Source organism: Chelonia mydas, chromosome 4 (genome assembly GCF_015237465.2).
Source record: "Chelonia mydas isolate rCheMyd1 chromosome 4, rCheMyd1.pri.v2, whole genome shotgun sequence".
NCBI classification, from domain to species: domain Eukaryota; kingdom Metazoa; phylum Chordata; order Testudines; family Cheloniidae; genus Chelonia; species Chelonia mydas.
This window is the reverse complement of record NC_057852.1, coordinates 39301399-39327569: the sequence shown is the minus strand read 5'-3', so window position 1 is coordinate 39327569 and position 26171 is coordinate 39301399. Positions and strand designations below refer to the sequence as shown.

Here is a 26171-nt window from a genome sequence, read left to right as displayed (position 1 = left end):
AGGCATAAGGCCACCTCCACATAAACAAACTAATACCAATGAAAAGCAGAGGTTGTGTTGAGAGTTTGCCCAGCCTATCCTGGAGGAAACATATGATTACTGAAGTTTGGAAGAGCATAGCCCTTAAATCATAAAATTCCATCAGGAACTGGGGTGAGGATGCGACTTGCAAAAACACAACAGTGAAAGAGTTCTTCAAGCCTAAAGATAGCAAGCTACAGAATGGTACTGGGAGAAATGATGGAAATTAAAAAATAAAAAATAAACGTATTGCTGTAATTTAGTAGAAACTAATAAATATACAGGACTGTAAAAAAAAAAAGCTTTCACTGCACAGGTTTACTGCGCTGAACATGATTTATATGTTTTGTTAGAGCTTGAAAAATTAGAATTGGCAAGAGATTCACAAAAGCTGTATCTTTCTACACGGGTTCCATCAGTAACTGTGTGCTCAGGAAGCCAGTCTTGTAACTTTATGCAACTTTTATCATTCATAACAGGTGAGAAGGGCAGTAAATCGCTCTGCTGAATAATCTACAGTTAAAATGTAACACTCAGAACATAGATAAGCAAAGCAGCAGTCACTTAATGAGGACACAGATAAGGAGGGCATTATTTCCCCCCCTTAAATTTAATTAGAGTGGTTTGGCCTGTGGGGGGAGAAAATAACGAGACCATAACAATTTTCTCCTCTGAATATGAATATATGTCCTGGATGGCAACAAAGTACTATGCATGTAACAAATCCCTCGTGTTACATGTAATACGTGGTGATCCTCTCAGAGTTCATTTTCATATAGATATAAAAAGGGAATCATATTTCTTTTCTATAATACTTCTGTATGTCAGCTCTTAGTCACAATATATTACTTATATTTTAATAGTAGTGTTCATGTGTTTGTAAAGGTGGTGTTGCACATAATCAGTAACTTCCTTTCTCTCCATCTCTCTAACCTTATTAAGTAAAGGCTTCTATTCAAAATAAATGACATGGTGTACAAGCCCAGAAGGCAGAATATACTGATCCATGCTGGACCAGTCCATCCAGGAAAAAAGGTCCACTGAACAAGCCAGAAGGGAAAAATAATGTTTGGTGGCAGATAAATGAGGCACTGCTTAAGGTAATTTATGTAAATGACTGTTCCTTGCTCCATTCCTTTCTGTCTGGTGTTGGTCATCTCTCTCCCCGGCCATGAGCCTGCAGAAGTTATTCCAGCACTTAACAGATCATCTTTATTTGAAAGCAGATTTTCCTTCCATTCACCTTTATTAATGCTTCTGTTCACAGGACATATAAACAATTTATATAAAAACTGTATTGGTGTTCAGTTAAAACACTGGCTGCATATCGCTGCTCCATATTCAGTAGTACAATCTCCACTGGTTCAAGGAAAAAAGGGGTAGGGACCATGGCACTACCCTCATCCCAATCCTCCCTACCCCCTTTTAGATAGCTGTCACCCCACGCATGCTAGCATAAAGCAAGGACGATGCACCCCAGTGGGATTCTAGCCACTGTCTGAGCAGGTCTGTCATAGAAAACTGTGGTCTCCTTTTCTTTGTATGTCCATCCATACAGGGTCAACCTAGAAGGGCTACTATGCTTGTCATCTAGTTTAACAATGCAACTCTGTTGATATTATGGTACAGTGCATAATCTGCATAAACAACACCTTTTAAATATTAAATATTTCATGAGATAGATACAACAGTCTTGCTTGTTACTAGCACTACACAGGTGCACAAGGGGAAGAGAGGGTACGAAAAGCATCCCCACCTTACAGCTCTGCACAGGTGCTAGTCACAAACCCAACTCTTGTATTTTCTGAGAGCAAGGACCACACAAGGCAATTGCCTCTCCAAGTGGGCGGGGAAGGGACCAAGCTGGGGTCAAGGTTCACACAACCATTTCCATATTTAGTGAGAGGGTTGTTCATAGTGTACCCTTTTAAAAAGCCCACTGTGTTTCATATTCCCTGGCAAAGCTAGCCATCCTTGCCATTATGGATGTCACCTCCCTATACACCAACATCCCTCACAATGACAGCACCACTGCCTGCCTCAAATATCTACAAGACAAGACAATGGACAATACTCAGATATCCACCCTAAGCACATCACCATAATCAACCATTTCATCCTCACCCGTAACAACTTTATATTCAACAACAAACATTTTGTCCCAACTATGAGAACAGTCCTTGGGTACTAGGATGGTTCCCCGATATGCCAACCACTTCATGGGCCAACTCGAAGAATTATTTCTGGACAAATGTACCATGAAACCAACGATGTGCCTGAGATACGCTGATATTTTCATCCTATGGACAGAAGACAAATTACCACATACATTTCCATGACAACTTCAACAATTACGAGCCCGTCCATTAAACACTCTGGAACATTCCCACACCAGCATCAACTTCCTGGGCACCACAGTCAGCTTCAACAATGGAACCGTACAAATACCTATATACAAGAAACCCACAGATCACTGCACTTAACTTCACAGATCCAGTAATCACCAAACACACCAAGAAATCCGTTATCTACAGCCAGGCACTCAGATACCATGGAATATTCTCCAAGGACAAAGCTTGGGATATACATCTTAACACACTTAAAACTGCTTTCCCCAAACAAGGACACTCCACCAGAGAAGTAGATTGCATCATAGAACAGGCTACCCAAATACCCCAAGAGAACCTGCTACAATATTGGGGAAAAAAACTCTCTGACTGCACCGCCCCCCTCCCCCAAGTTGTCACCTATCTTCCCATACTGGAAGGGTATAATTAAACAATTACAAACCAGACTTGATAGGGACCACAGCCTGAAATAAATTTTTCCTCAACCCCCGCTTCTGGACTTCAAACAATCCCCCATCCTCACCAAACTCAGTATCAGAAGCAAACTCCCCACAGACCAGGACTCAGTTCAACTCAAAGCAGCACCAGACCCTACCATAACAACAGATGTGAAACCTGTTGATAATCATGGTAGTGGAGATATGTCAATACCCCCAGAATACACCTTTCAAGATCCAAAGGTTCTACTCATGCCTATCACAACACGTGGTGTTCCTCAGGCAGTGCACTAAATGCCACAACAGCAGCAACTATGTGGGTGAAACCAGACAATCACTATGTCTTCAATGAACTCACACAGAAAAACAATAAAAGACAAAAGCATCATATCACCTGTGTGTGAACACTTTTCACAAAACAATCACTCCACATCTGACCTCTCAGTCTTCATCCTCAAAGGAAACCTGCACAACACCTTCCAAAGCCCAGGAGTTAAAATTCATAGCTTTGTTAGACACTAAAAATCATGGTCTTAGTAAAGACTATGGCCTATTACAACAATCTGTAACCCAATAAACCCTCTATTATTGTCCTAAGACTGCAAAGGTGTTAACAGTCCACTTCACTTTGAATGATCTCTTACAACGTGTTAACTACTTATGCTAATACTTATGTATTTAGCTGTGACACGGGGTACGGGGTATGTCTACATTTAAAACACCAGAGCAGCACAGATAGCTTAGTGCTTCAGTGTAGACATTACCTACTGCGCAAGGAGGGGTTCCCCTGTCAGCGTAGTTAATTCACCTCCTGGAGAGGCATTACTTAGGTTGACAGAAGAATTCTAGCACTGTCTACATCAGGTATTAGGTCGGCTTAGTTAAGCCCACTAAATTTTTTAGTATAGGCCTGGCCTATGAGTACCTTTCCCAGACCTGAAGAAGAGCTTTCTGTAACTCAAAAGCTTGTCTCTTTCACCAATAGAAGTTTCTCTAGTAAAAGATATTACCTGCCCATCCTGCCTCTCTGGCAATCCTAGAGGCACAGTGCCTGAGGCAGATACAATGGACCCCCCATTTGGCAGCGTTCCTGAAGTCCCACTCCTGTGGGCAGTGGTTTTCACACCACATTCTTGCTCCTAGTCACCACTATACTGCTTCTAAGGCAAAATCTGTTTTTGTGTTAAAAGGCAGAAATATTAAACAATCCCCCTACACTGAAATTCACAGCAGTATTGTGTGTAAGCCAACTTGCCAACATCTTCTGCTTTGACATATTAAATGTTAATAAAACTGATTGGCACAATGTTCTTTACAACGGTAGCAGGGCGTAAAAATCTACTGAATAGTTTTCATAAATTAGTTTAAAGTTAAAATTTTAAGATCTAATTAGTATAAATATCTGTGTACTGCTTCATGATGCATAACTTTCCATAATTGTTGTATATGAAATAATATGCTCCAACACAATCTTCCTACCGCATAAGATACAATGGAACCTACACAGTTAATAACATTTCCTTTCTTCTTTTTTTTTTCTCTTTCTCTTGTAACTTTTACTTATTATTCCACACAAGTCACTGTAAAACACCATGAAAGCCCTGCATGAACTGTAAAGATGGAACATATATACATTTATAATAAATGCAATAAAAAAAGCTGTAAAGATAACCTTGCTAATAAATTAGGAAGATAAAAAGAACCTTAAAAACAAGAGGAAGTTGCAAATAGTTAATCATGCAGCTGTATTTATAAAGGAACTTAAAAAGAAATGTCTGAATATTTTGCATTCACAAGACATATTTCTTATAGAAGAGCTCTGAAGCTCAATACGATGTAAGAAATATAATTCAGCCTCTCATATCCAATTCCCTTTCATTGTAACTGTGTAACAGATTCTTTCGATGAGGTATCACTTATTTACAAATAATCTTTTTATTTAAAAACTAAATCAAAATAGTAACATAAATAAGGAAAGAATTCCCCTTTAAAATCCAAAAGGTGTTTGAAGATATTTTTAGAGCTTTCTCTCTGGAAGGTGTTGGTAAACAGTCTGGTTTATTCTCTCAGTAGTTCAAGTTTCTGACACCTTTTCCTCCAAGACACACAAGGTTGCTGACACCATCCTCCTCAAAGACTCACAAAAAGTATTCAAACCTCCCCCTGATGTAAATATTTAGGCCCCTCGAATGTACAAATAATTTAAAAAGGAATGTTCAAGAAAGTCCTTTCACAATTTTTTTAAAAAAATCATTTCAGTGGTGTATATTAAACATTTTTCTTTCATGTAAAAATTTAACATATTGGATGGAACTATACTTCAAAAAACTGTTAACAGGGCAGCATAAAATATACCCTGAAAAGTCCCACCAAATCTAGGCACATTTGTAATATAAAGAAAAAAAGCAAGAATTTCATTCTGTTTCTATGAGCAGGAAAGTTTCAAATAAGGAATAGAGCTCGTTCACCTAAACTCAATAAAAGCATCTGCACATTTATAGCTTGTGCATATCCAAAACATGGCAGATTGCACGTAATCATAACAGTTGGCTCTGGTGTGAGAAATCTGTTAGAGTAAGCAAAGAGATATTGAACTCAACAGGCAATATCAGCTCAGGAATGCATGCAGTAAATAGAAGCAGGAAGCCCGCCAAACAATCAGTAGGGCCATTGGACAATCCAGGTGCACTCAAGGAAGATAAAGTCATTGTGGAGAAGCTGAATTCATTGGATCAATCTTGACTGCAAAGAATGAGAGAGAGATTCCCACACCTGAGCCATTCTTTTTAGGTGACAAATCTGAGGAACTGTTCCAGATTGAGGTGTGAATAGAGGTGGTTTTGGAAAAAAATTGATAAATTAAACAGTAATAAATCATCAGGACTAGATGGTATTTATCCAAGAGTTCTGAAGGAACTAAAATATGAAATTGCAGGACTACTAACTGTGGTATGTAACCTATCATTTAAATCAGCTTCTGTGCCGGATGCTGGAGGATAATTAATATAACATCAATTTTTAAAAATGGCTCTAGAGACGACCCTGTCAATTATAGGCCAGTAAGCCTAACCATTACCAGGCAAATTGGTGGACACTATCGTAAAGAACAGAATGACTAGACACATAGATGAACATGATTTTATTGGGAACAAGGCAACTTGGCTATTGCAAAGGGAAATCATATCTCACCAATCTATTAGAATTCTTGGAAGGGGTCATCAAAGATGTGGAAAAGGGTGATCCAGTGGATATAGTGTAGTTGGACATTCAGAAAGCCTTTGAAGGCTTCACCAAAGGCTCTTAAGCAAAGTAAGCAGTCATAGCATAAGAGAGAAGGGTCCTCTCGTGATCAGTAACTGGTTAAAGTGGTGTTCCTAGCAGTCTGTACTGGGATCACTGCTGTTCAACATATTCATAATTTATCAGAAAAAATGGGCAAAAAGGGAAGTGGCAAAATTTGCAGATGATACAAAATTACTCAAGATAATTAAGTCTAAAGCAGACTGCAAAGAGTTACAAAGGGATCTCCCAAAACTGGGTGACCAGGCGACAATATGGCAGATGAAATTCAATGTTGATAAATACAAAGTAATGCACATTGGAAAACATAATCCCAACTATACTTAAAAAATGATGGGGTCTAAATTAGCTGCTACTATTTAAGAAAGAGATGGAGTAATTGTGGATAGTTCTCTGAAAACATTTGCTCAGTTTGCAGTGGCAGTCAAAAAAAACTAACAATATTAGGAGCTATTTGGAAAGCGATAGATAATAAAAGACAGAAAATATCATAATGCCACTATATAAATCCATGGTCCGCCCACACCTTGAATACTGCATGCAGTTCTGGTCACCCCATCTCAAAAAAAGATATATTAGAATTGGAAAACATAGAGAAGCACGACAAAAATGATTAAGGGTATGGAACAGCTTCCGTATGAAGAGAGATTAAAAAGACTGGAACTTTTCAGCATGGAAAAGAGACGATTAACGGCATATGATAGAGGTGTATAAAATTGTGACTGGTGTGGAGAAAGTGAATAAAGAAGTGTTATTACTCCTTGACATAGCACAAGAACAAGGGGTCACCCAATGAAATTAATAGGTAGCTGGTTTAAAACAATCAAAAGCAAGTACTTCATCACACAACACACAGTCAACCTTCGGAATTCATTGCCAGGGGATGCTGTGAAGGCCAAAACTATAACAAAGGTTCAAATGAAAAAAAAACTTTATAAATTCATGAAGGATAGGTCCATCTTTGGCTATTAGCTAAGATGGTCAGGGATGCAACCCCATGCTCTGGGTGTCCCTAACCTCTGATTGCCAGAAACTGGGAATAGCGATAGGATGGATCAATTGCTGATTGCCTGTTCTGTTCATTCCATCTGAAGCACCTGGCATTGGTCACTATCAGAAGACAAGATACTGGGTTAGACGGACCATTGATCTGACCCTGTACAGTCGTTCTTATGAAGACTATGGGACACTAGGAATTAATCCTCATGGGCTAAATTCTCTCCTTTGCAAGAGCACTGCTCATTGCTGATGATAGGATGAGGGGGATATTAGGATACTGGTTATAGCTCCCTGATATTTATCAATGGCCCTAATCCTGACATCCTTAGAGCAGCTGCCACTGGACTCTATTTCACCACTGGACTCTACTTCAATGCAGAATTGGCAAAGTGTTTGTAACTCTGAACAAAGCATTATGGTTATTCTTTCAAAAATTTACAACTGAACATTGACTTAGTACAGCTTTAAAATTTTACTACGTAGAAGAAAAATGCTGCTTTTAACCATCTTAATTTAAACAAAACAAGCACAGGAACAGTTTCCTTACCTTGTCAATTTTTAAAAAACGTTCCTTTTTTTTTTGTAGTTTACATTTAACACATGATTATACTGTATTTGCTTTTTTCTTTTTTTGTCTCTGCTGCCTGATTGCATACTTCCAGTTGCAAATAAGGGGTGTGGTTGACTGGTCAGTTTGTAAGTCTAGTGTTCGTAACTCTGAGGTTCTATTATATATAGAAGCAATACAAACATCACCAAAAGCAAAAGGGAGAAAGACACATAACTGACTTTGGGTCTGAGCCTGCAACCCTTACTCACCTGAGTAATCCTTACTCCTGTGAGAAGTTCCATTGTATTCAGAAGAACTACTTATATGAATAAATACTGCTTGGATGCATAAGGCTTGAAGGATCGGGTTTATATTTCCCCTTTTGATAAAAGTCTATTGTGGACACAGTGCCCCAACACTCACTAAATAAAATAGAACCCAGAATGACATATGTCACAAGCAAACAAGTTTGGATATGGTCACTATGAAACTGGTCTTTCTGGCAACTGTACATAGTTCTCCATGAAAAAGTGACTGCCCAACAGCTACATTTTCATGTATGGGAATAGCATAAAATTGCTTATTCTTTACTCACTCCACTTCTAGAAGGCACCATATGATAGATGAGCTTGACCTTGATGACCATCTCTTCTTTCCAAAACCTGCACACCTTACCACATAAAAGACGTGACAAACACGCAGATACCGCTTTATTTTATTCCCTTTCGCCTTGCTCATGACAGCAGCATGAGGCGGCATTCATTATCTTTCTCTCTTTGCTACCAGTAGGTGTGTAACTACTTTCTTTCCCACACACACACACACACACACTGGATCAACCAGGCTCATAGACAGGAATGTCACGTTAATCTTTTACTATTCCTCCATCAAGAGGAGATGTATTGCCTATAGAATGTTCAATATGAAAAATACCAGATAGTTCTACTTGACCTGAGTCTAATGTGAAAATCAACATGCAAAAAAGCCGGGGTGCATGGTCACTAGGGGCTATGGTAAGGTAGGAATTAGATTTGCGAGAGGGAGATTGGGACAACCAGAAAACAGTGAAGAGTGACAGAGGGATAAATACAGATTTCTACCATCCTGCCTCACCTTTTTTGTAAAGTGCCTTAATTTATAATTCTGAAAGGAAAAGGAGATGAGAGAAGACAGAGGAAAGAATGCAACTTTTTTTTCCCACCACCCTGCCACCACTTCACAATGTCCTAGTTTTCATTTCGAAAATGTGATCAAACTTCAGGATAGAGGGTATGTGTGCAGGGGTGGAACCAGGGACAGCAGCTTGCTACTTGCAGTCCCATAACCATTTTTGGGCATCAGCTGCCACTGCAAAAAAATATGTCTCCCCACCTCTTGCTTGCATCTCCCCTAGAAAAGCTCAGTGTTTCACATTTGAGAAACATTACAATAGAGTGATTATAATGAAAATGATTTAATATAATAAATGAATAGACTGCCTACTGAGATAACCATGGGCTACCAAGATAAACTTACTCTGGGAACGCCCAGATGGATTTTCTTTATATGTCTATTTAAATGAATTATTTGTACTGCATGGGCTTTTAGGCTACTAAAAGAAACAGATAAAGTAAATGGAATATAACATTGTCACTGGGTAATAGCCTCTTCCTGCTAGATAAATACTGAGAGAGAAAGAGAAACAATTTATTGAAAATGAACACTGAGGTGATGTTACCAAGTTTATTTTCAGTGGAAGGCAATTAGGCTGCAATAACATTTTCTTCCACTGACATTATTTCTATTATATCAGATGTGACAAAATAAATAAACTAAGATGGATGGACATTGCTGATGCAGAGTGACAGCTACTCACTCTACCATACTGAAAAAACAATATTGTTATTGGCTTAAATTTCATACAGTGACAGCCACACCAGTACTGATCAGGTAATCCCAATCTAAACACAATTTTGGGGGTTTTTACAGCTAAAATTACAGTGAGGTGGCCTCCCCATTATGGTTACAGTTGAACCTACCTTATTGTTTAATAAGTTAGTAGTTAGAATGTGGATAAACAAAAACAGCTAGGCCTGATTGCCCATCATTAGTTTTTGTATTGATGAACTTCAGGCAAAAACAATCCCATACCATCAGATTTTTTCAGACGTGTCCACTAATTTTGTGTGCCTAAAGCCTGGGTGCTGAAGCTGAGATGTCTTCTGACTGATTTTCCAATGCTGAGGACACTCAGCTCCCCCTAAATTCAAAGGAGTAACTATAGATTTGTGAGCAGTGAGCTGATAATCAATATAATAACTATTTTCAAAAGTATTCAGCTCCCATTTAGACATCCCAATGACGTGCCCACTTATAAAAGTGCTTAGTATTCCGTAGTACCTGTTGTTCTGGTGACTTATATAGATGCCTAAATGGAGTGATTAAACTTTGAGTTCTTCTGAAAATCTGAGTCTATATGTACCTCTACTGTAACTCATAACTCATCCTGCCTCAACTCTGCTGCATTGCCTTTGTATCTATCACTCTCTCTTTTATTATTTGTGAAAGAACGTTAATTTGCCCTGTCAACCATTCTGTTTATTCTTAACAAGTTAGTAACTAGAATTAGGCTATAATGTCTTTTGAACCCACAAAACCTCTGAGGAGCGTTCATGACAGTGATAATCATTACACTATGAAAAAAGTATAGTTTAAGCTCACCCAAACCCACCCAGAGTACTTTCTTTCAAGGTCTCCAGGTGGCAGCAATAGATGTTTTACCCATCTTATGTTCCTCAGCATAATGAAATTAATTATTAACTTCACACTGTGTGGGATCTCTGGGGTGGGGTAGAGCTATCTGTACTCTCAGCTTCTCCAAAGCACTTGTGTGGGTTCAACCATAATTTGAACTAAAATGTTCAGTTCTACAGACCAACAATAAAGGCTCCATTAGTGTTTCAGGGACCCACTGTGTGACTCCAATGGAGTTATATTAGGAATGAATAGGGCTAGAAATTTCTAATATTAAATTTAATAAGAAAGAAGTTATAATTATGTCAAACAGCTCTGTAATTTTGAGATGAAACTGAAGTATGTAGAAAAGCATCAGTTCCAATACTACATTGTTAGAATTTATATGTTGTTAGCTTAGCTAAAATGAGTTAATCATGGATGCTGAATATAAACAACATCCCTATTAGGCAGTCTATTTTCATACTTGAGGCACACAGTTCTCTGTGTTACAATCAGTGCAGCAAAACTCAGTAAAACACTATCCCTCATACCTAATGTGATGGCATTTATACACAAATATGGTTTTCAATAACAGATATTCAGCTGCTTCAAATTAATTCTCTCTCATTCATTCAGCATGTCGTGTTGCAGAGGATAACTCCTTTGATATTAATAGTAATGGAGATACATTACATCTGACAGTGCTAACAACATGTTTAACAGAATACATTAGCTTTAAGTAGATTAAGGATCTGAATACTTTTTTCAGATGCCACTGTTTCAAAAAACTATTTTAATGGTTGCATCTGTTGTACTGATTCAGAAATTACCTCTGCTTTGATATTTTCCATTAGGGCTGTGAAACAATTGTGTGATTAATCGCACTGTTAAACAATAGAATCCCATTTATTTAAATATTTTTGGATGTTTTCTACATTTTCAAATATATTGATTTCAATTACAACACAGAATACAAAGTGTATGGTGCTCACTTTATATTTAATTACAATTATTTGCACTGTAAAAAAAAGAAACAGTATTTTTCAATTCACCCAATACAAGTATTGTAGTGCAATCTGTTTGTCATGAAGTTGAACTTACAAATGTAGAATTATGTACAAAAAATAACTGCATTCAAAAACACTGTAAAACTTTAGAGCCTACAAGTCCACTCAGTCCTATTTCTTGTTCAACCAATCGCTCAGACAAACAAATTTGTTTACATTTGAAGGAGATAATGCTGCCTGCTTCTTGTTCATAATGTCACCTGAAAGTGAGAAGGCAGCATTCACATGGCACTGTTGCAGCCAGCGTCACAAGATATTTACATGCCAGATGCGCTAAAGATTCATGTCTCGTCATGCTTCATCCACCATTCCAGAGGACATGCATCTAGGCAAATGACAGGTTCTGCTTGATAACCATCCAAAACAGTGCAGACCAACACGTTCATTTTCATAATCTGAGTCAGAGGCCACCAGCAGAAGGCTGATTTTCTTTTTTGGTGGTTTGGGTTAAGTAGCTTTTGCATCGGAGTGTTGCTCTTTTAAGACTTCTGAAAGCATGCTCCACACCTCATCCCTCTCAGATTTTGGAAGGCACTTCAGATATTTAAACCTTGGATTGAGTGCTGTAACTATTTTTAGAAATCTCACATTGGTACCTTCTTTGCATTTTGTTAAATTTGCAGTGAAAGTGTTCTTAAAAATGAACATGTGCTGAGTCATCGAGACTACTATAACATGAAATATATGGCAGAATGTGGGTAAAACAGAGCAGGAGACATACAATTCTCCCCCAAGGAGTTCAGTCACAAAAAAATATTGCATTAATTAAATTTAACGAGCATCATCAAAAGAAGCATGTCTTCTGGAATGGCACCTGAAGCATGAAGGGGCATATGAATGTTTAGCATATATGGCACATAAATACCTTGTAATGCTGGCTACAAAAGTGCCGTCCGAATGCCTGTTCTCACTTTCTGGTGAAATTGTAAAGAAGTGGGCCGCATTATCTCCTGTAAATGTAAACAAACTTGTTTGTCTTAGCGATTGGCTGAACAAGAAATAGGACTGAGTGGACTTGTAGGCACTAAGCTTTTACATTGTTTTGTTTTTGAGTGCAGTTATGTAACAAAAAAAATCTACATTTGTAAGTTGCATTTTCATGATAAAGAGATTGCACTACAGTACTTGTAAGAGGTGAACTGAAAATACTATTTATTTTATCATTTTTACAGTGCAAATATTTGTAATTAAAAATAATAATATAAAGTGAGCAGTGAACACTTTGTATTCTGTTGTAATTGAAATCAATATATTTGAAAAATGTAGAAAAACATCCAAAAATATTTAATAAATTTCAATTGGTAGTCTATTGTTTAATTGCAGTTTTAATTGCACTGTTAATTGCAAGTAATTTTTTAAATCGCAATTAATTAGAGTTAAGCACGTGAGTTAACTGCAATTGACAGTCCTATTTTCTATATAATTTCTTTTTTTTTTTTTCCCCATGTGGCAGTAAGTGCTTTGTAAATACTATAAACTAGCCTCACAAAATAGTAACAAAGCTCACTGCTTTTGCATTTTCTTTAAGAATTAAAGATGTTTTATTCTTAATGTCTTTTAAATTTGTCTGTATAGTTTATTGCTTTTTGATAACTAACTTCAGTGAATTATTCTTCTAACAGAACCCAAAATGCCATTTTGAGGTTCACTTCACAGGGGAAACAAAAAAAAACCCCAATGGGAAAGATATTATGAGGATCAGAAATAGTTTATTATAGTGGAGAACCTGTACTATTTCTTAATTCAGATTTTATTTCATTAGTCCAGTCCTTCAAAGCAGCTTTGTCACAATGACTGGAACGGGAGCAGCAGCAGGCTCTAAATCTTCCCTGTAATTCAACTTCGCATGTAAGAAGTTCTCAAACACCAAAATGAAATGCTGCAACCACACATCACATACAAACAGAGGTTATTGTGCCTTTTTTCTTGTGTACCTATATTTGTATGAAACTGCTTAGGCATCCAAAAAGCATAGATCCTTACAGAATATATGTGTTGAAAGCATTTTTGGGTAGCCTCCAACAGTTTTATATCAGAAATATAAAAATTTTAATACACTTTAAGGTTATTGTTTTACATTTCTGGAAAAATTGAGAGAAAGTGTCAATTATAATTTTGAAGAAAAACTGTGTGTGGAATTGTCAACCCAAAAACACTTGTTGAATGAGCCAATACATTTAGAGGGTTTTGTAGCTCAATAAATTTAGTGGTAATTTAATGAGATCCTCTTCATCAATTAAGTACAGTTTAAAAAAAAACAAACCTGAAATTAGCAAAAATGTTTCCCAATTACCCTTTTCCCCCCCTCCGAGTTGTCTTACAGCTCTTAACCTAGCTAGAAGTGTTGGCAGTGTAACAAATATCTTCATCGTTTGTCCAATTTTTAGCTTCTAGAACAAAGACCTCAGTTTTTTCAAGGTGTTTTCCTACTAGATTCTTCTGAAAAAAGAATAGGTGTAAAGCATAAAGATAATGTGCTTCAAAGGTCACCCTCATGCACCCATAACCCACCACTGTACTTGAATGGCAGAGCAACAAGAGTGAAGAAGGACCCTGCAGGTGTTTATAACTAAAAATAGTGGAAAACTCACAAGCACTGGAAAGTCAACGAGTAACTATTTCAGACATGTATAAACACTAGCTTCGTTGCATGTAAGAGCCACAAAATATGGAAATAAAAAGGGTGAAATGCTGTGACTAACTCCTGACACTTCAAAATGATTAATAATCCAATATGGTCTTCTTTAAAATTTATGTTGACATTTCTTATCAGATCAACTCATTCACCTTCTGCTTGTAAGACTGCCTCATGCATGTATTACATACGAATGATCTAGCTCCTATGATCATGCATGTATTACATATTAAGGATCTAGCTCCAATCCTGAGAGGTGCTGGAGACCTCCTGGAAAGTGAGAGTATCCTCAATTCCCAGCGAAGTATCTCCCAGTACGTGCTTAGCACTTTGAAGGATCAGATCCTTTGCAATATCTTAACTTTTTATAAGTTTGGCTGCTATTAGTGGGAAACCCTATCCTCTTTATTCCCTTTCATAGATGCAGAGGGCTCTGGATACAGCAGAACCAGTTTTCATGTGGGCAGGAAAGCAGAATCCCAAGATTTCAAACAGGAGCACACACCTTCAGCACAAAGTTCAGCAGCTGCTCCTTCTCTGTCACTTCAGTGAGTACCTGAATTGGCCAGAGGATCTGTCACTATGATCCACCAGCCTCTCCCAGCACCTTTGCGAGAGGCAAGTTAATAGGCTGTAGATTCTATTCCAGCTCTGAGGTTGCAGCAGGTGCCACAAAGGAACTTTGTAGCCTGCAAGGGAGAAGGATTCTGTCTCCCCAAAGCCCAAGGGATTTTTCCCATGCCAAACATATACTTGGGATTGGTGCAGCAAGATAGAGTTGCATCTTTGGTAAATTTAAAATATTAATTTCAGTTTAAAAAATAAGAATTCATGCTTTTGCAGTAGCAGAATAGTGGTTTTTGCACATACTGTACCTGCACATCATTGACATTCATCCTTGTTCCTTCTTTCCCAACAAAGATGTCATCTATGTCAACAAGAATGTACCTATCCAAGGACAATGTGAGCTTTTTCCCAGACAGGAAAGAGACGGCATCTATAAAGATCAGCTTGTGCAGCCAAAAGTTCAAGTTGCTGCCGAAGAGAACTCTCTGAATCCCATCATGAAGCCCCAGGTCATGAACTACTGTGGCATGGAGAGCATTTTTAGTGATGGGTAGTGGGAGGTTTTCTGTAGTCTTTATTTTTGCAAATATCACTGGCTGATAGGCTGAATGATTAATCTGGAAAACTGTCCAGTCATTTCCAGGCAAGGGACCTTTATCAAGCTTAGAGGACTTAGTTACATGAAGCAATGGGGAATGAGGGTTAACACAACAGTCCTTAACACCCAGATTGCCATGAACATGGAAAGGAAAGCCCTTAAACTGAATGCTCTGCAAGCTGTTCTCGCTGCCCTTATGGAATCCAATAACACCCACACCATATTCAATACAGTATTTATCTAGAAGGCCTTTGTTCCATGAGTCCATATTCACATACTTTAAAATATTTTCATATACAATGAGAACATATTTGCCTTTATTTTTGTCTATAAGCACTGGAAGATCACCTTTCGCAGGAGCAATCTCTATGTGATACTGAAATCTGCTGGATTCTAGAATTGTTATTATATCTTGACCGAGTGTTGAGTATTGGCTTTCCACAAACACCAGCACTATGGGATCAGTCCTCATGGGATCAATGGGCTTCACTGTCTTGAGCTCCATTAACTTGTATGGCAACAGCTGAAGATCACCACATTCCACTTCTGAAGAGATCTCAGAAAGTTCATTTTCCTGTTTGTAGCCATTATACAAATAGTAAGCAGAAATAACAATGCTCACCATACAAAAAGTGGCAAGTACGATAACTGTTCTTTGAAAATGTCTGTGAAGTTTCATGACAAAACTCATGTTGTATACTTGCCTTAGACTGCTTCCAACAGCAGCAGCATTAAAAAAACCCACAACTTTTCAACAACTTTTTCCAGTCCTGCTTAATAATTTATGTCACCATTGCAGCACATATGTCTATCTTCAGCAAGCTTTAGAGAAGGTATAGTCTAAAACAAAAAGAAAAGTATAAGTTTAATGCATCCATAAAAATATTATTGCATTTCAATTAGCTGGTAGCAGGCAAACCATTGCTAAGATAGGCTCAGAAATTAATTCAGAACTTAGGTAGTTTCTTTTGTAACTTTTGAACCAGTTCTGTTAATTCCCCCCCCCCTCTACTATTTATTATATTCATATTCTATAACTCACAATTTTCACCTTTGCACTTCCTAATTCTACAGGACGGGAGTCAGAGAGATCCTCCACCCCACCTGTAGTCTAGCCCCAGCTACTTCCAGTGTCCTTGTGTAATAAGCACCACTTTGGTCATCATCAGGAACTGGGCACAGGATATCAAGAGCTAAGAGACTCTACATCTTGAGTAAAAAGATCAAGGCCCAGATTTTTAAAGGGGGTTTTAATTGGAGTTAGACAGTTAGGCACCTAGTGGGATTTTCAAAAGTGCCGATCTGCATCTTTAGGCACCTAAACACCTTTTAAAATCTGGCCCTAGATCCCATAGCTGGCAGCTGTAAGAGATCACCTCTTCTGTGGATCAAGCAGAGAGAGGGACATGTTACATTATATTGAAGAGAGAGTCACATTGGCAGAGAGCTTCTGCCGACTGAGGTCCATTACACAGAAGTATGCATATCCCCTGCCCAACTCCCACATACTGCCCCCACTTGCACAGGAAACTGTATCAATTCTGCTGCCAGTACACAAAAGAAGACAGGGATTTTGCCCACACTAAACACTTGTAAGATACAAAGCAGCACACCTAAAATTGGCAAGAGAGGAACTCCTCCTGTGGAACTCAAAGTGTAGGACACAGGGCATTCCAGTGGCGTCCAGCCAAATATTTTCACGTCATATATTTCTTTTCCTGTCATTTTCCTAAAAACAAAGCAAACAAGCAAACCCTGCCTCTCCCAACCTTCCACACATAGGAGATTTCATAACCAGATTAAAAAAAACAAGTTAAGAGAGGTTAAGATTGTCTGCTTAAATGCACTCACTCTTGCGTGAAGATTTCTCTTGAGACGTTAAAGTTGCATGCATATCCTTAACTCTGCCCTGTTGTGTGTGCACATGATGAGATTCTTTCATTACATGGTCACACACGATTTCTCAGATAATACAGTATAAATTACAATCTTTTTTACTATGTTAGAGGCATGTGTTCTACAGTGTACTATTCTGTATACATTAAGTATTTTATACTAAAAGTATATAATAAACCATGCTTATGTACGCCATATTAAATATAATACACGTCAGATTAAGTATAAACACAGGGTAATAATAGAAACGTACTGGCCCATGAGCCACCTAAGTTTGCAACTTATGCTCTGAGCTGTATCTAAAGAAAACTGTGGTGCTGCCTAAAAAGATAATAGCTACTGATAAAATTATACACCTATTTAAAAAAATAAACTGGAAAAATATGACAATCAAATTAAATATAAAAGAATAAAGCAAGTATTGCAAGACAGCTAACTAAGGTTGCAACAAAAATTACGTATTACATGGTATTATTTAGGAAACAGAACACATCAATGTAATCGCAGAATGTATCATATATAATACACATAGGGGTCAATATTAAGTTTGTGTTTGCAACATTTAGCTTGGTCTTTTCCTGACTTTTGAGTGCTTAACCACACATCCTCTTAATGTATTTTTAATGCAACAGAAAGAGTTATTGATATTTTTTTTTTTTAAAATCTAACACTGAAGGAGCCACAAAATTTAAAGCCAAAAGCCACTGCTTATATATGTAAAATCTACAGGGTTAAATTGTAATGGATCTCACTCACAATAGTGGGTAAATCCATTTGTAACCACAAAACCCTGCAATTTGTGTACAAACTAGCAGATGATGCCTGCCATATACCCATTATGCAAAATATACAATTGTGCATGTTTTTAGAGGTCTTTGGCCCACAACACTTTGCGCTCTGCTTCTGCCAAGTTATCAAGCTATTTTGCTAGGAATTCCTATTCCTGGCACTTTGAGAATATTTGAGAAAATAACTGAACAAGACAGAATAAGTTTGTGCACCACAAGAAATGCAAGAAAACAAACTAATATTGACAAATGGCTGAAGGAGAAGATTAGTAGTGAAAGAAATTTGGGCTCTTTCCTGCATCTAATACAGTCATTAGCAAAACTCCAAACTTAATTCCCAATTTAAATCAGGCCTTTTTATTTTCAAATTTCTGATTGGGAGTGTTACTAAAAACTCAATGTCCTTTTAACTTTCTCAACTTTAACTACATTCCAGGGGGTTGATCCTGCAAAGTGAAAGTAAGGAGTATAAACACAAGGTAAAAAGTAATGAGTAAGGAAGTGTGAGCTGAGGGGAACCCAATCTCGCTTTAACAGTAGCTTTAGAATACGTCACCCAAGTTTTTCCTGCTTAACAGGACTAGGGAAAAGTTGTGAAAGCATAGCTATGTTTCTCATATGATGGGGATTACATTTAAGCCCATGTCTTGCCAGACAAATTCATTCTCTGCCCATAACTTTCCCCTTTTTACCCTGTTCTTGAGAGTAAAGAAAAGGTGCACAGATGTATTAAGACTTAGCACACGCAGTGGAAAGGCTTACACCTAGCTCTTATCTTTACTCACAACTGGACATAACAGTCACTCACATTTGCACTGAAGCACAACAAACTTGCCCTCCCTGTTGCACACTGTGTTCAAAGCCCCAAAGCATAAAGGTGGATGGGGGGGGGGGAGGGGAAGGAGATATCCTGGCTCTAGAAAGTAGAGACAGCTGTCTGAAGAGAGAATTTGCAAATTTTATTAAAAATAAAGACTAAATGACAACCTGCATGTGTTACAAGGATCAACAGAATACTTTTGAATAGTGAGCACTGTTAGATGCTTAGGCTATTATTGTCAGAGGGACTATCAGCCTAGCGAGCAATAAAGAGATGACTGATCTGATTGGAAGTAAGGTAACAAAGAGAAAGCTCAATCTTGAATGATTGAGGCAAGATTATGAGGTTGTTTTCAGACAGGCTTCTCATTTGTGGACACAATTTGTAGAATGTTTGTGGATTTTTTTGTTTGGTTTCTAAGAACACTTATTATTATGTTGGACTACCACTGAAATACTTCCTGAAACCAATTTATTTTATGAAGTGATCTGAATGAAGAATTGTGGTTATCTGATTAATAAAACAAAAGAAAGAATTCCAAGCATAAGGAGCAGCACATAAGAAATCAAAGAGATATCTGAAACGTCTGAGATTTGAGAAGAGTTATGAGTTTGTTGGTATTGTTTTGGTTTGGTAACTTCAAAAACTTGGGACCGTTCCTCAACTAGTATAACCAACATAGTTCATTTACTTCAATTGAACCATGATGATTTACACCAGATGAGGATCTTGCCTCATATGTAAAATACCACCACAGAATCCAAAAAGAGCCCCAAACATTACACTCCCACTATTATAGGGCCTTGTACCATTATTGTACAATACTATACAATGACCTGTGAAGGAGAATGTGCCACTCAGTCTGCAGCAGTGCAAGCTACCCCTGCACTTCTTCAACACTGCACCTCAGTCCCTGTCTGAGAATCCCTAAATTGATCTTTAAGACTTTTGCATTCATTAAGTATCCACCTGCAGATCGAGACCAGAATCTATTAATCTAGGTACTACACTAGCAGGGGTAGGCAACCTTTGGCATGCAAGCTGATTTTCAGTGGCACTCACACTGCCCAGGTCCTGGCCACCGGTCCGGGGGCTCTGCATTTTAGTTTAATTTTAAATGAAGCTTCTTAAACATTTTAAAAGACTTATTTACTTTACATACAACAATAGTTTAATTATATATTATAGACTAATAGAAAAAGACCTTCCAAAAACATTAAGATGTATTACTGGCACACGAAACCTTAAATTAGAGTGAATAAATGAAGACTCGGCACACCACTTCTGAAAGGCTGCCGACCCCTGTACTACAACATTGCTCCTAACATGTTATCTCACAGGGCCTCCCAAAGATGAAAAGAAATAATCTCTTTTTGTCTTCCCCATATGTAAATTTGAATAGGTACAAATGTTTTGATATATAGACAAATAGGTTCTTCTCACATACAACAAACCTACTAAAGGAAATTTAAGTAAAGGAAATGAGCTTTGCATTAAGTTCTGAATGCAAGGGGTACCATGGTCATTCCTCCCTCTTATGGGAGCAACTTCCATAGTCCAGCTCCTGGGAAAATTCTGTCTCATATAGCCACTAGTTCTCATCCAATTAATTGACAGTTTCATCGTTCCAGCGGAACATAGCTGCAGTGGGAGAAGTGGTAAATGCCCAGGTAGCTAGGGCCAATCCCCATAAATGGCTTTGAATATTAGGCCAGCAATCTTCAATTGGCCTCTGTGTTCAATGGTAAGCCAATGCTGAGAACAGCACCCTGCATGATGTGCTCAAAGAACCAGTGTTACTTTGCAAACAAACTGTTGTGCTTTGTGTCACTTGCACCTTTTTCTGGGTGTGTGGTTTCATTCCTGGATATAATGAACAAATCCTCAGTGTAAATCAGTGTAGCTAAATTGACTTTAATGGACCTATGCTGATTTACCAGCTGAGGATCGGGCACACTAATGGGTTGTAGTAATTGAGGCTGGAGGTCACATATGTGTAGATCATGCATATGCCCTTATTGGTTTCTAAAGCATACACATATCAAAGCATTAAAAATGTGTATATTACCTTTGCAAAAAGATCTCTCTACTTAAGCCTATGGATCAGGACATTCAAATTCATGTAGCTGGCTTGCAGCCTCCTTTTGGTATGCATCCCTTGTAGACTTGGGTTGTGTGTGAACATAGTGGCCACATCCCCAGCATGACAATTTGCCCCCCTCTGTATGGTAGAGCAAAAATCTGCCACAGAGAGTCCCATGGTGCAGAGGGAAGCATGTAGTCCTCTTGCATGGGTTCTCCACTAGCGTGCAATGGTCCTTTATACAATGGAAATACATTTTTTCTGTGTGCAGGATGTAAAAGATAATTGGAGAAAGTTATACTCTTGGCCATTCAGTGACATAATTAGTATTTGTGTTTTTTTAGAAATGACTTCAATTCTAGGTTAATCCTTCCCTCTATATTTGGGGTCAATTTCTCAAGAAATGTACGTCCAAATGGAATCCCACCCCTAGGGTGACCACACAGCAAGTGTGAAAAATCGGGACGGGGGTGGGGGGTAATGGGAACCTATATAAGAAAAAGACTCAAAAATCGGGACTGTCCCTATAAAATCGGGACATCTGGTCACCCTACCCACTCCTCATACAAACTGAAGTCTGTTAAAATTGTGTTAGTGTTTGTCAGCAAACCTTTTAACCCACCAGACGCGATTTTCTTTAACTCAGCTATATTACAAATCTATTTTCATCCGCATAATCAATGAAAAACTTGAAAATATCCAAAACCAAAAGAGAAAATAAAGCCTATAAAAATAGTTTCCAATTTGAAGCAAGATCATTTAGTTCAACTTAAGGTTTACCTCAGCCACATATTGTATATCCTGATCCCTGTGTAGGAACAGTACAATTATGCTACACTCAGCTCCTTCTATCATCTGGTATACATAAATTCTTCTTGACATTGCATTCTGAAAACACCTCTGGTTTACAAAGAGCAAACAAAAATGATATGAAGTCAGGCCTCCCTAGTTACCCATCAAATATTATTTACTGTAAAAGATATTTCTGCAGTTACATATAGCCGCACAGATCTTTATGTCTCTCTCTCCTAACCTAACAACACATTAAAACAACATTCTAGCTCGGTTCCTTTGTACACTGACCACTGCCTGCACAGCTAAAATATGTTCAAGTTCAATATGAAAAACTGGTTTTAAATGAAAACCAGAAACAATACAAATATTTTCCATATTGTGTAGCATTAAAATTATGATTGGTACATTATTTAACTAGACTGAACAAAAATGCCATTTTTAGACAAACAATCATGAAATATGCCAGAGAAAATAAAGCGTTGACCTAATTAGGAAGTTCTGTTGAAATTATTACATTAATGTTGCTAAACAGGCAAACCTTTGTGAATTAATGAATGACCAGGCACAAAGGAACAATGTCTATTGGCAAGCAATGGTGGTACATATGATAGTATGCATATTTTGAATCCACAATAAAAATACATACTGGTTCCAAGTACTTGGTACCAATCTCTGTCTGCCATAAAAGTCAAGCACTGAATACTCAGGAAAATACAAAATAAGAAAGCTGATATTTAGTCTACATGTTTGGAAGAGATTTTTAACTGAAAAGGATATTAATATGTGACATGGAAAGTAATTGAAAGCTATAAGTATCACAATTTCAGGGCTGGAGCAGATGACTATCTGGGGACTTAACATTTCTAAGTGTACCAACTGACAGGTGGGATGGATTAGATGGACTAAAGATTCTTTAAAAGCATAGAAATCAGGAGGTAAACACTCTGTCCAAATCCTTCTGGCAAGTATTATTCATTTTATTAAATCTCTGTACCTTCAGCTTTTTGATGTGTTGTTTTACACAGAGTGACACCAACAGGAAATATTGCCCTATATGGAGGGGATGACTGCATAATGATCTGTTAGTAAACGAGTTTTAAAAATTAATGAAATAGTGTTTAGAAAACTGTTGGTTTATTTAAGAAAGAAAGCTCTGAAAAAGTTTAATTTGCTAAAAAATATTTTTTTGTTTTCAACATTACTATGTGACCTCCCTTCACTACTTTCTAGCCAAGGATCTCAAACAGCTTTACAAATATCACTAAATTTACTTATACAATATTTCTGTGAAATAAGCATTACTATCTCCATTTTTTACTGAGGCAGAAACTCAATCATACAGAAGTTAAGTGATTTGCCCCAGGTCACACAAAGGTAGTCTGTGGGCGACTCAGTTCTTCTGTCTCCCAGGTACTTTCATCATAAAACTATGCTATTTCCAACATATTCCTAACTGATGCTTGTCAAAAAGATTAAATGCAGGTATTTCATTAATGCTGAAAAACTTAGGTGAAAAACTGGATGAAAAAAAACCTACTTCTATTGTTTGGTCAAAAGGCCTCATATTTCCAAAACAATTATCTGGCAGGCCTGAAGAGTCAACTAATTGTTAGTAAGTAGTTTACCTAGATAAAATTTCAAAAGGCTGATAGAACTTCTCAATTATATACATAACATCTGAAATAAACATTAGCACATGCCAAATTCTGCATGGGTTCGGGATGATTTCAGACGCTAACAGCTAATGGGTTATGACTGTATTGTTAAGATATTTTATTTTTACTAACACAGCAATCAAGCAGCTCTAAGTGTCCTAAAACACTAGAGGGCAACAGTGTCACACAGAAAAACCTATTAACTGCAGGGCTGGTTTGGGTACCAGATCAGGAAGACAGATGCTAACTGAGCTAATAAATAGGAACTCTCCCAAATGCGATATACTAAACTTGGGATGTGTCGTTAAAGGCTATTTTTAGAAACGAAGCCATATCTTGCCAGTTGAAGGGTTAATAAACTACGCTGATAAATATACATCCCCGCAAATAATCGCTGCATGCATAACTCTCCAGACCATTCACACCAGCAGAACCGCCCAGGAGCTGTAGGTCTGAACAGACCTGATTAAAATGAGAGAGGGAAAAGGTCCGTACGCACTAAAAGTTGCACCGTCACCAATAAGTACGCCCCGCAGAAGTTTGCTGGGGGCGGGAGTGGCCGAGAGTGAGGAGATTAGGAGATAATAGAGTTTGGAGACTTTTCTATCTAGGCTTAAAGCACAAAATGTGAGCCCAGCCCTGCCCCAATTATTACCTCCAGGTGCACTCCAGGAACATGCCGGTGCAGCTTCCACTTCCCCTAGACCTGCTGCATGCAGCTCCTCCTGGGACGGGACGAGTGGCCGGTGCCAGTCTTTCCCTCTCTCTCTCCGCTGCCCTCTCAATCCGGTCTGCAAAGCCCCGACCGAAGCACCAGGAGGAGGCAGGCGGTACAGCCCCTGGAGCCTCCCTCACCCCAAAGGCAGAGCTTCGCTCCTTCCTCCCCCAACCAGGGGGAGCTGGAGGTGACTCTAGGCAGCAGCCGGCACGACCCAAGCGCCCAGGAGCAGAATGAGCCAAGCAAAGCTCTGAGCAGCCGCCGCGAAGGGTGAGGGGCTGCGCTGCAGGCGGCGGGGCGCCGCGGCGGAGCGTGGGCCAGCCAGAGCCCGCCGCCTCTCGCTCTAGCGAGCTGGACGCTGCGCGTCTTCGTGCCTCTCGCACTCGCAGAGGCGGCCGGAGCAGCGAGCGGGGGACTCCGGCTTCCCCGCCATTGGCCGGCGGAGGCTCCTCCCTTCCCCAGTCGCCTCCTTCGCGGGGAGGCTTGCGCAAGGGGTTGGGTGCGTGGCTGCGGAGCTCGCCGCGGCGGCTTCTAGTCCATGCTCGGCCGCCGGGGGAGCAAAGCTACTACGCTCACCGGCAGCCGCTCTCCGCGGCCGGCTCGCTGCTGCGCTAGGCGCCCAGCTGCACGGAGCAGCAGGGAGGCGTAGCAGGGCAGGGTGTTTCCTCCTCCCCGAGGACAGTCTGGGTAGCGCCTGCTGTCTCTTGCAGTGTACTTCCTGCCTCCTCCTTATTGTACCAAACGGTGTATTAAACGATATTTCCACCCCAAGATGCCCTCCAGGCCCCTCACGCCTACGTGTTTCATCCAGTCGCCTCTCCCCACTCTGGCTAGCTAGCTACTTACACTGCCTTCCTCTCTAGTTGTGTAGCTATTCCACCTTAGCCCCCTGGAGGTTTGTGATTGCACAGATGCATTCATGCACTGGAGGAGACACCTGGTGTCGATGCACTGGATCTGTGTAAAGAGTGACCTGCTCCAGTTTATTTCAGGTTCCAACCCACTCATTCACCCAATATCTTAAACTTGTCATTTCAGTAAAGAATTAGGATTGTATTTTTTGCCTCTCTCCACCCTTAGTCTGACATAGTAACTACGTCCCAGAACATGACAAACTAATCTCGAGGGTGTGTCTGTACGCAGCATGTAGTGGGGAAATCTATTGCCGACCGGAATGTAGAGGGGGGACTCGCAGCCAGAATACCGACATTCAATTCCTAACTCATTATCTGATAGTGAGCAACTCACATAAGCCCTCAGTTTACACGTTTTAAACTAAGGACGATAGTACTTACGGCCTCAGTAATTAGTATTTATAAAGTATCCTGAAATTTGGGGATAAAAAGCACTATAGAAATACAGATAATGTTTGTGTATATACACACACCCCTACTTCATGTGTTTGGGGCATACCAAAGCCAAATATGGGGGCATAGATGACATGAGTGCTCTGGTTACAATACAAATAAGTATGAGAAATCATACATTTTGTCATACACTTCATTTGCATTATTATTTGTATTATCATAGCAACTAGGAGCCCTAGCTATGGACACCGCTGGTACTGTACAAACACAAAGCAAATAGATGGGTAGGGACTGTAATTTTGTTCAGTTTGTAGAGTACCTAGCACAGTGTGTCCATAGTGTTGATACTGGGAAATACTTTGGGCCAAACCTTGTTCACTTTTCTCATGCCAGCAGTCCCATTGATTTCAGTAGGACTGGTTAGCATGAATGAGAGAAGCAAGATTTGGTTCTTTATTCACTCACACATGAATAAGACTTGAAATGCAATGATAAGTGTCAGGGGCAAGGTTGATGCAGCAGCACTGCACTGAGTTGTGCTTATGAATCATCCCCCACCTCGTGTCCAATTCTGCTGTTCTTACTCAAGGAAAATTCTCAGTGAAGAACATGAAGAATATATTTATCATATAGTTAAGTTATAAAAGAGTCTCAAATTGTAACCTCAGAATCCTGTTCCTTCTTCCCCCATTATCATAAATTTAATGGGGGCAAAGGGAAGTCTAATTAAAATCCTCCAATAAAAACATACCCTTTGTAGTACAGCCTGTGTCAAATCTAAACACAGGAGACTTCTGTTTTGGACCAGATCCAGAAAACAGTGGAAATCCCAGAAAATCAGTTCTATATGAGAGATTTGGGGATGAAATCTT

General features: G+C 38.9%; 1 protein-coding gene across 2 annotated transcripts in view; it reads right to left on the bottom strand.

The window, feature by feature from the left end:
• LOC102937625 (N-deacetylase and N-sulfotransferase 3) overlaps window positions 1-24440 on the bottom strand; it is a 108546-nt gene extending 84106 nt beyond the window's left edge. The window contains exons 1-3 of one of the 2 annotated variants that reach the window (XM_043545526.1): window positions 23930-24440; window positions 16851-16966; window positions 14948-16077 (exon numbers count right to left, since the gene is read on the bottom strand). In XM_043545526.1, the coding sequence (XP_043401461.1) occupies window positions 14948-15928 (981 nt within the window). In that variant the 5' untranslated portion in view covers window positions 15929-16077; window positions 16851-16966; window positions 23930-24440. The remainder of the gene's footprint in view (window positions 1-14947; window positions 16078-16850; window positions 16967-23929) is intronic. The other variant, XM_037897115.2, reaches the window with a different exon arrangement.
• Window positions 24441-26171: the final 1731 nt, after the last annotated feature.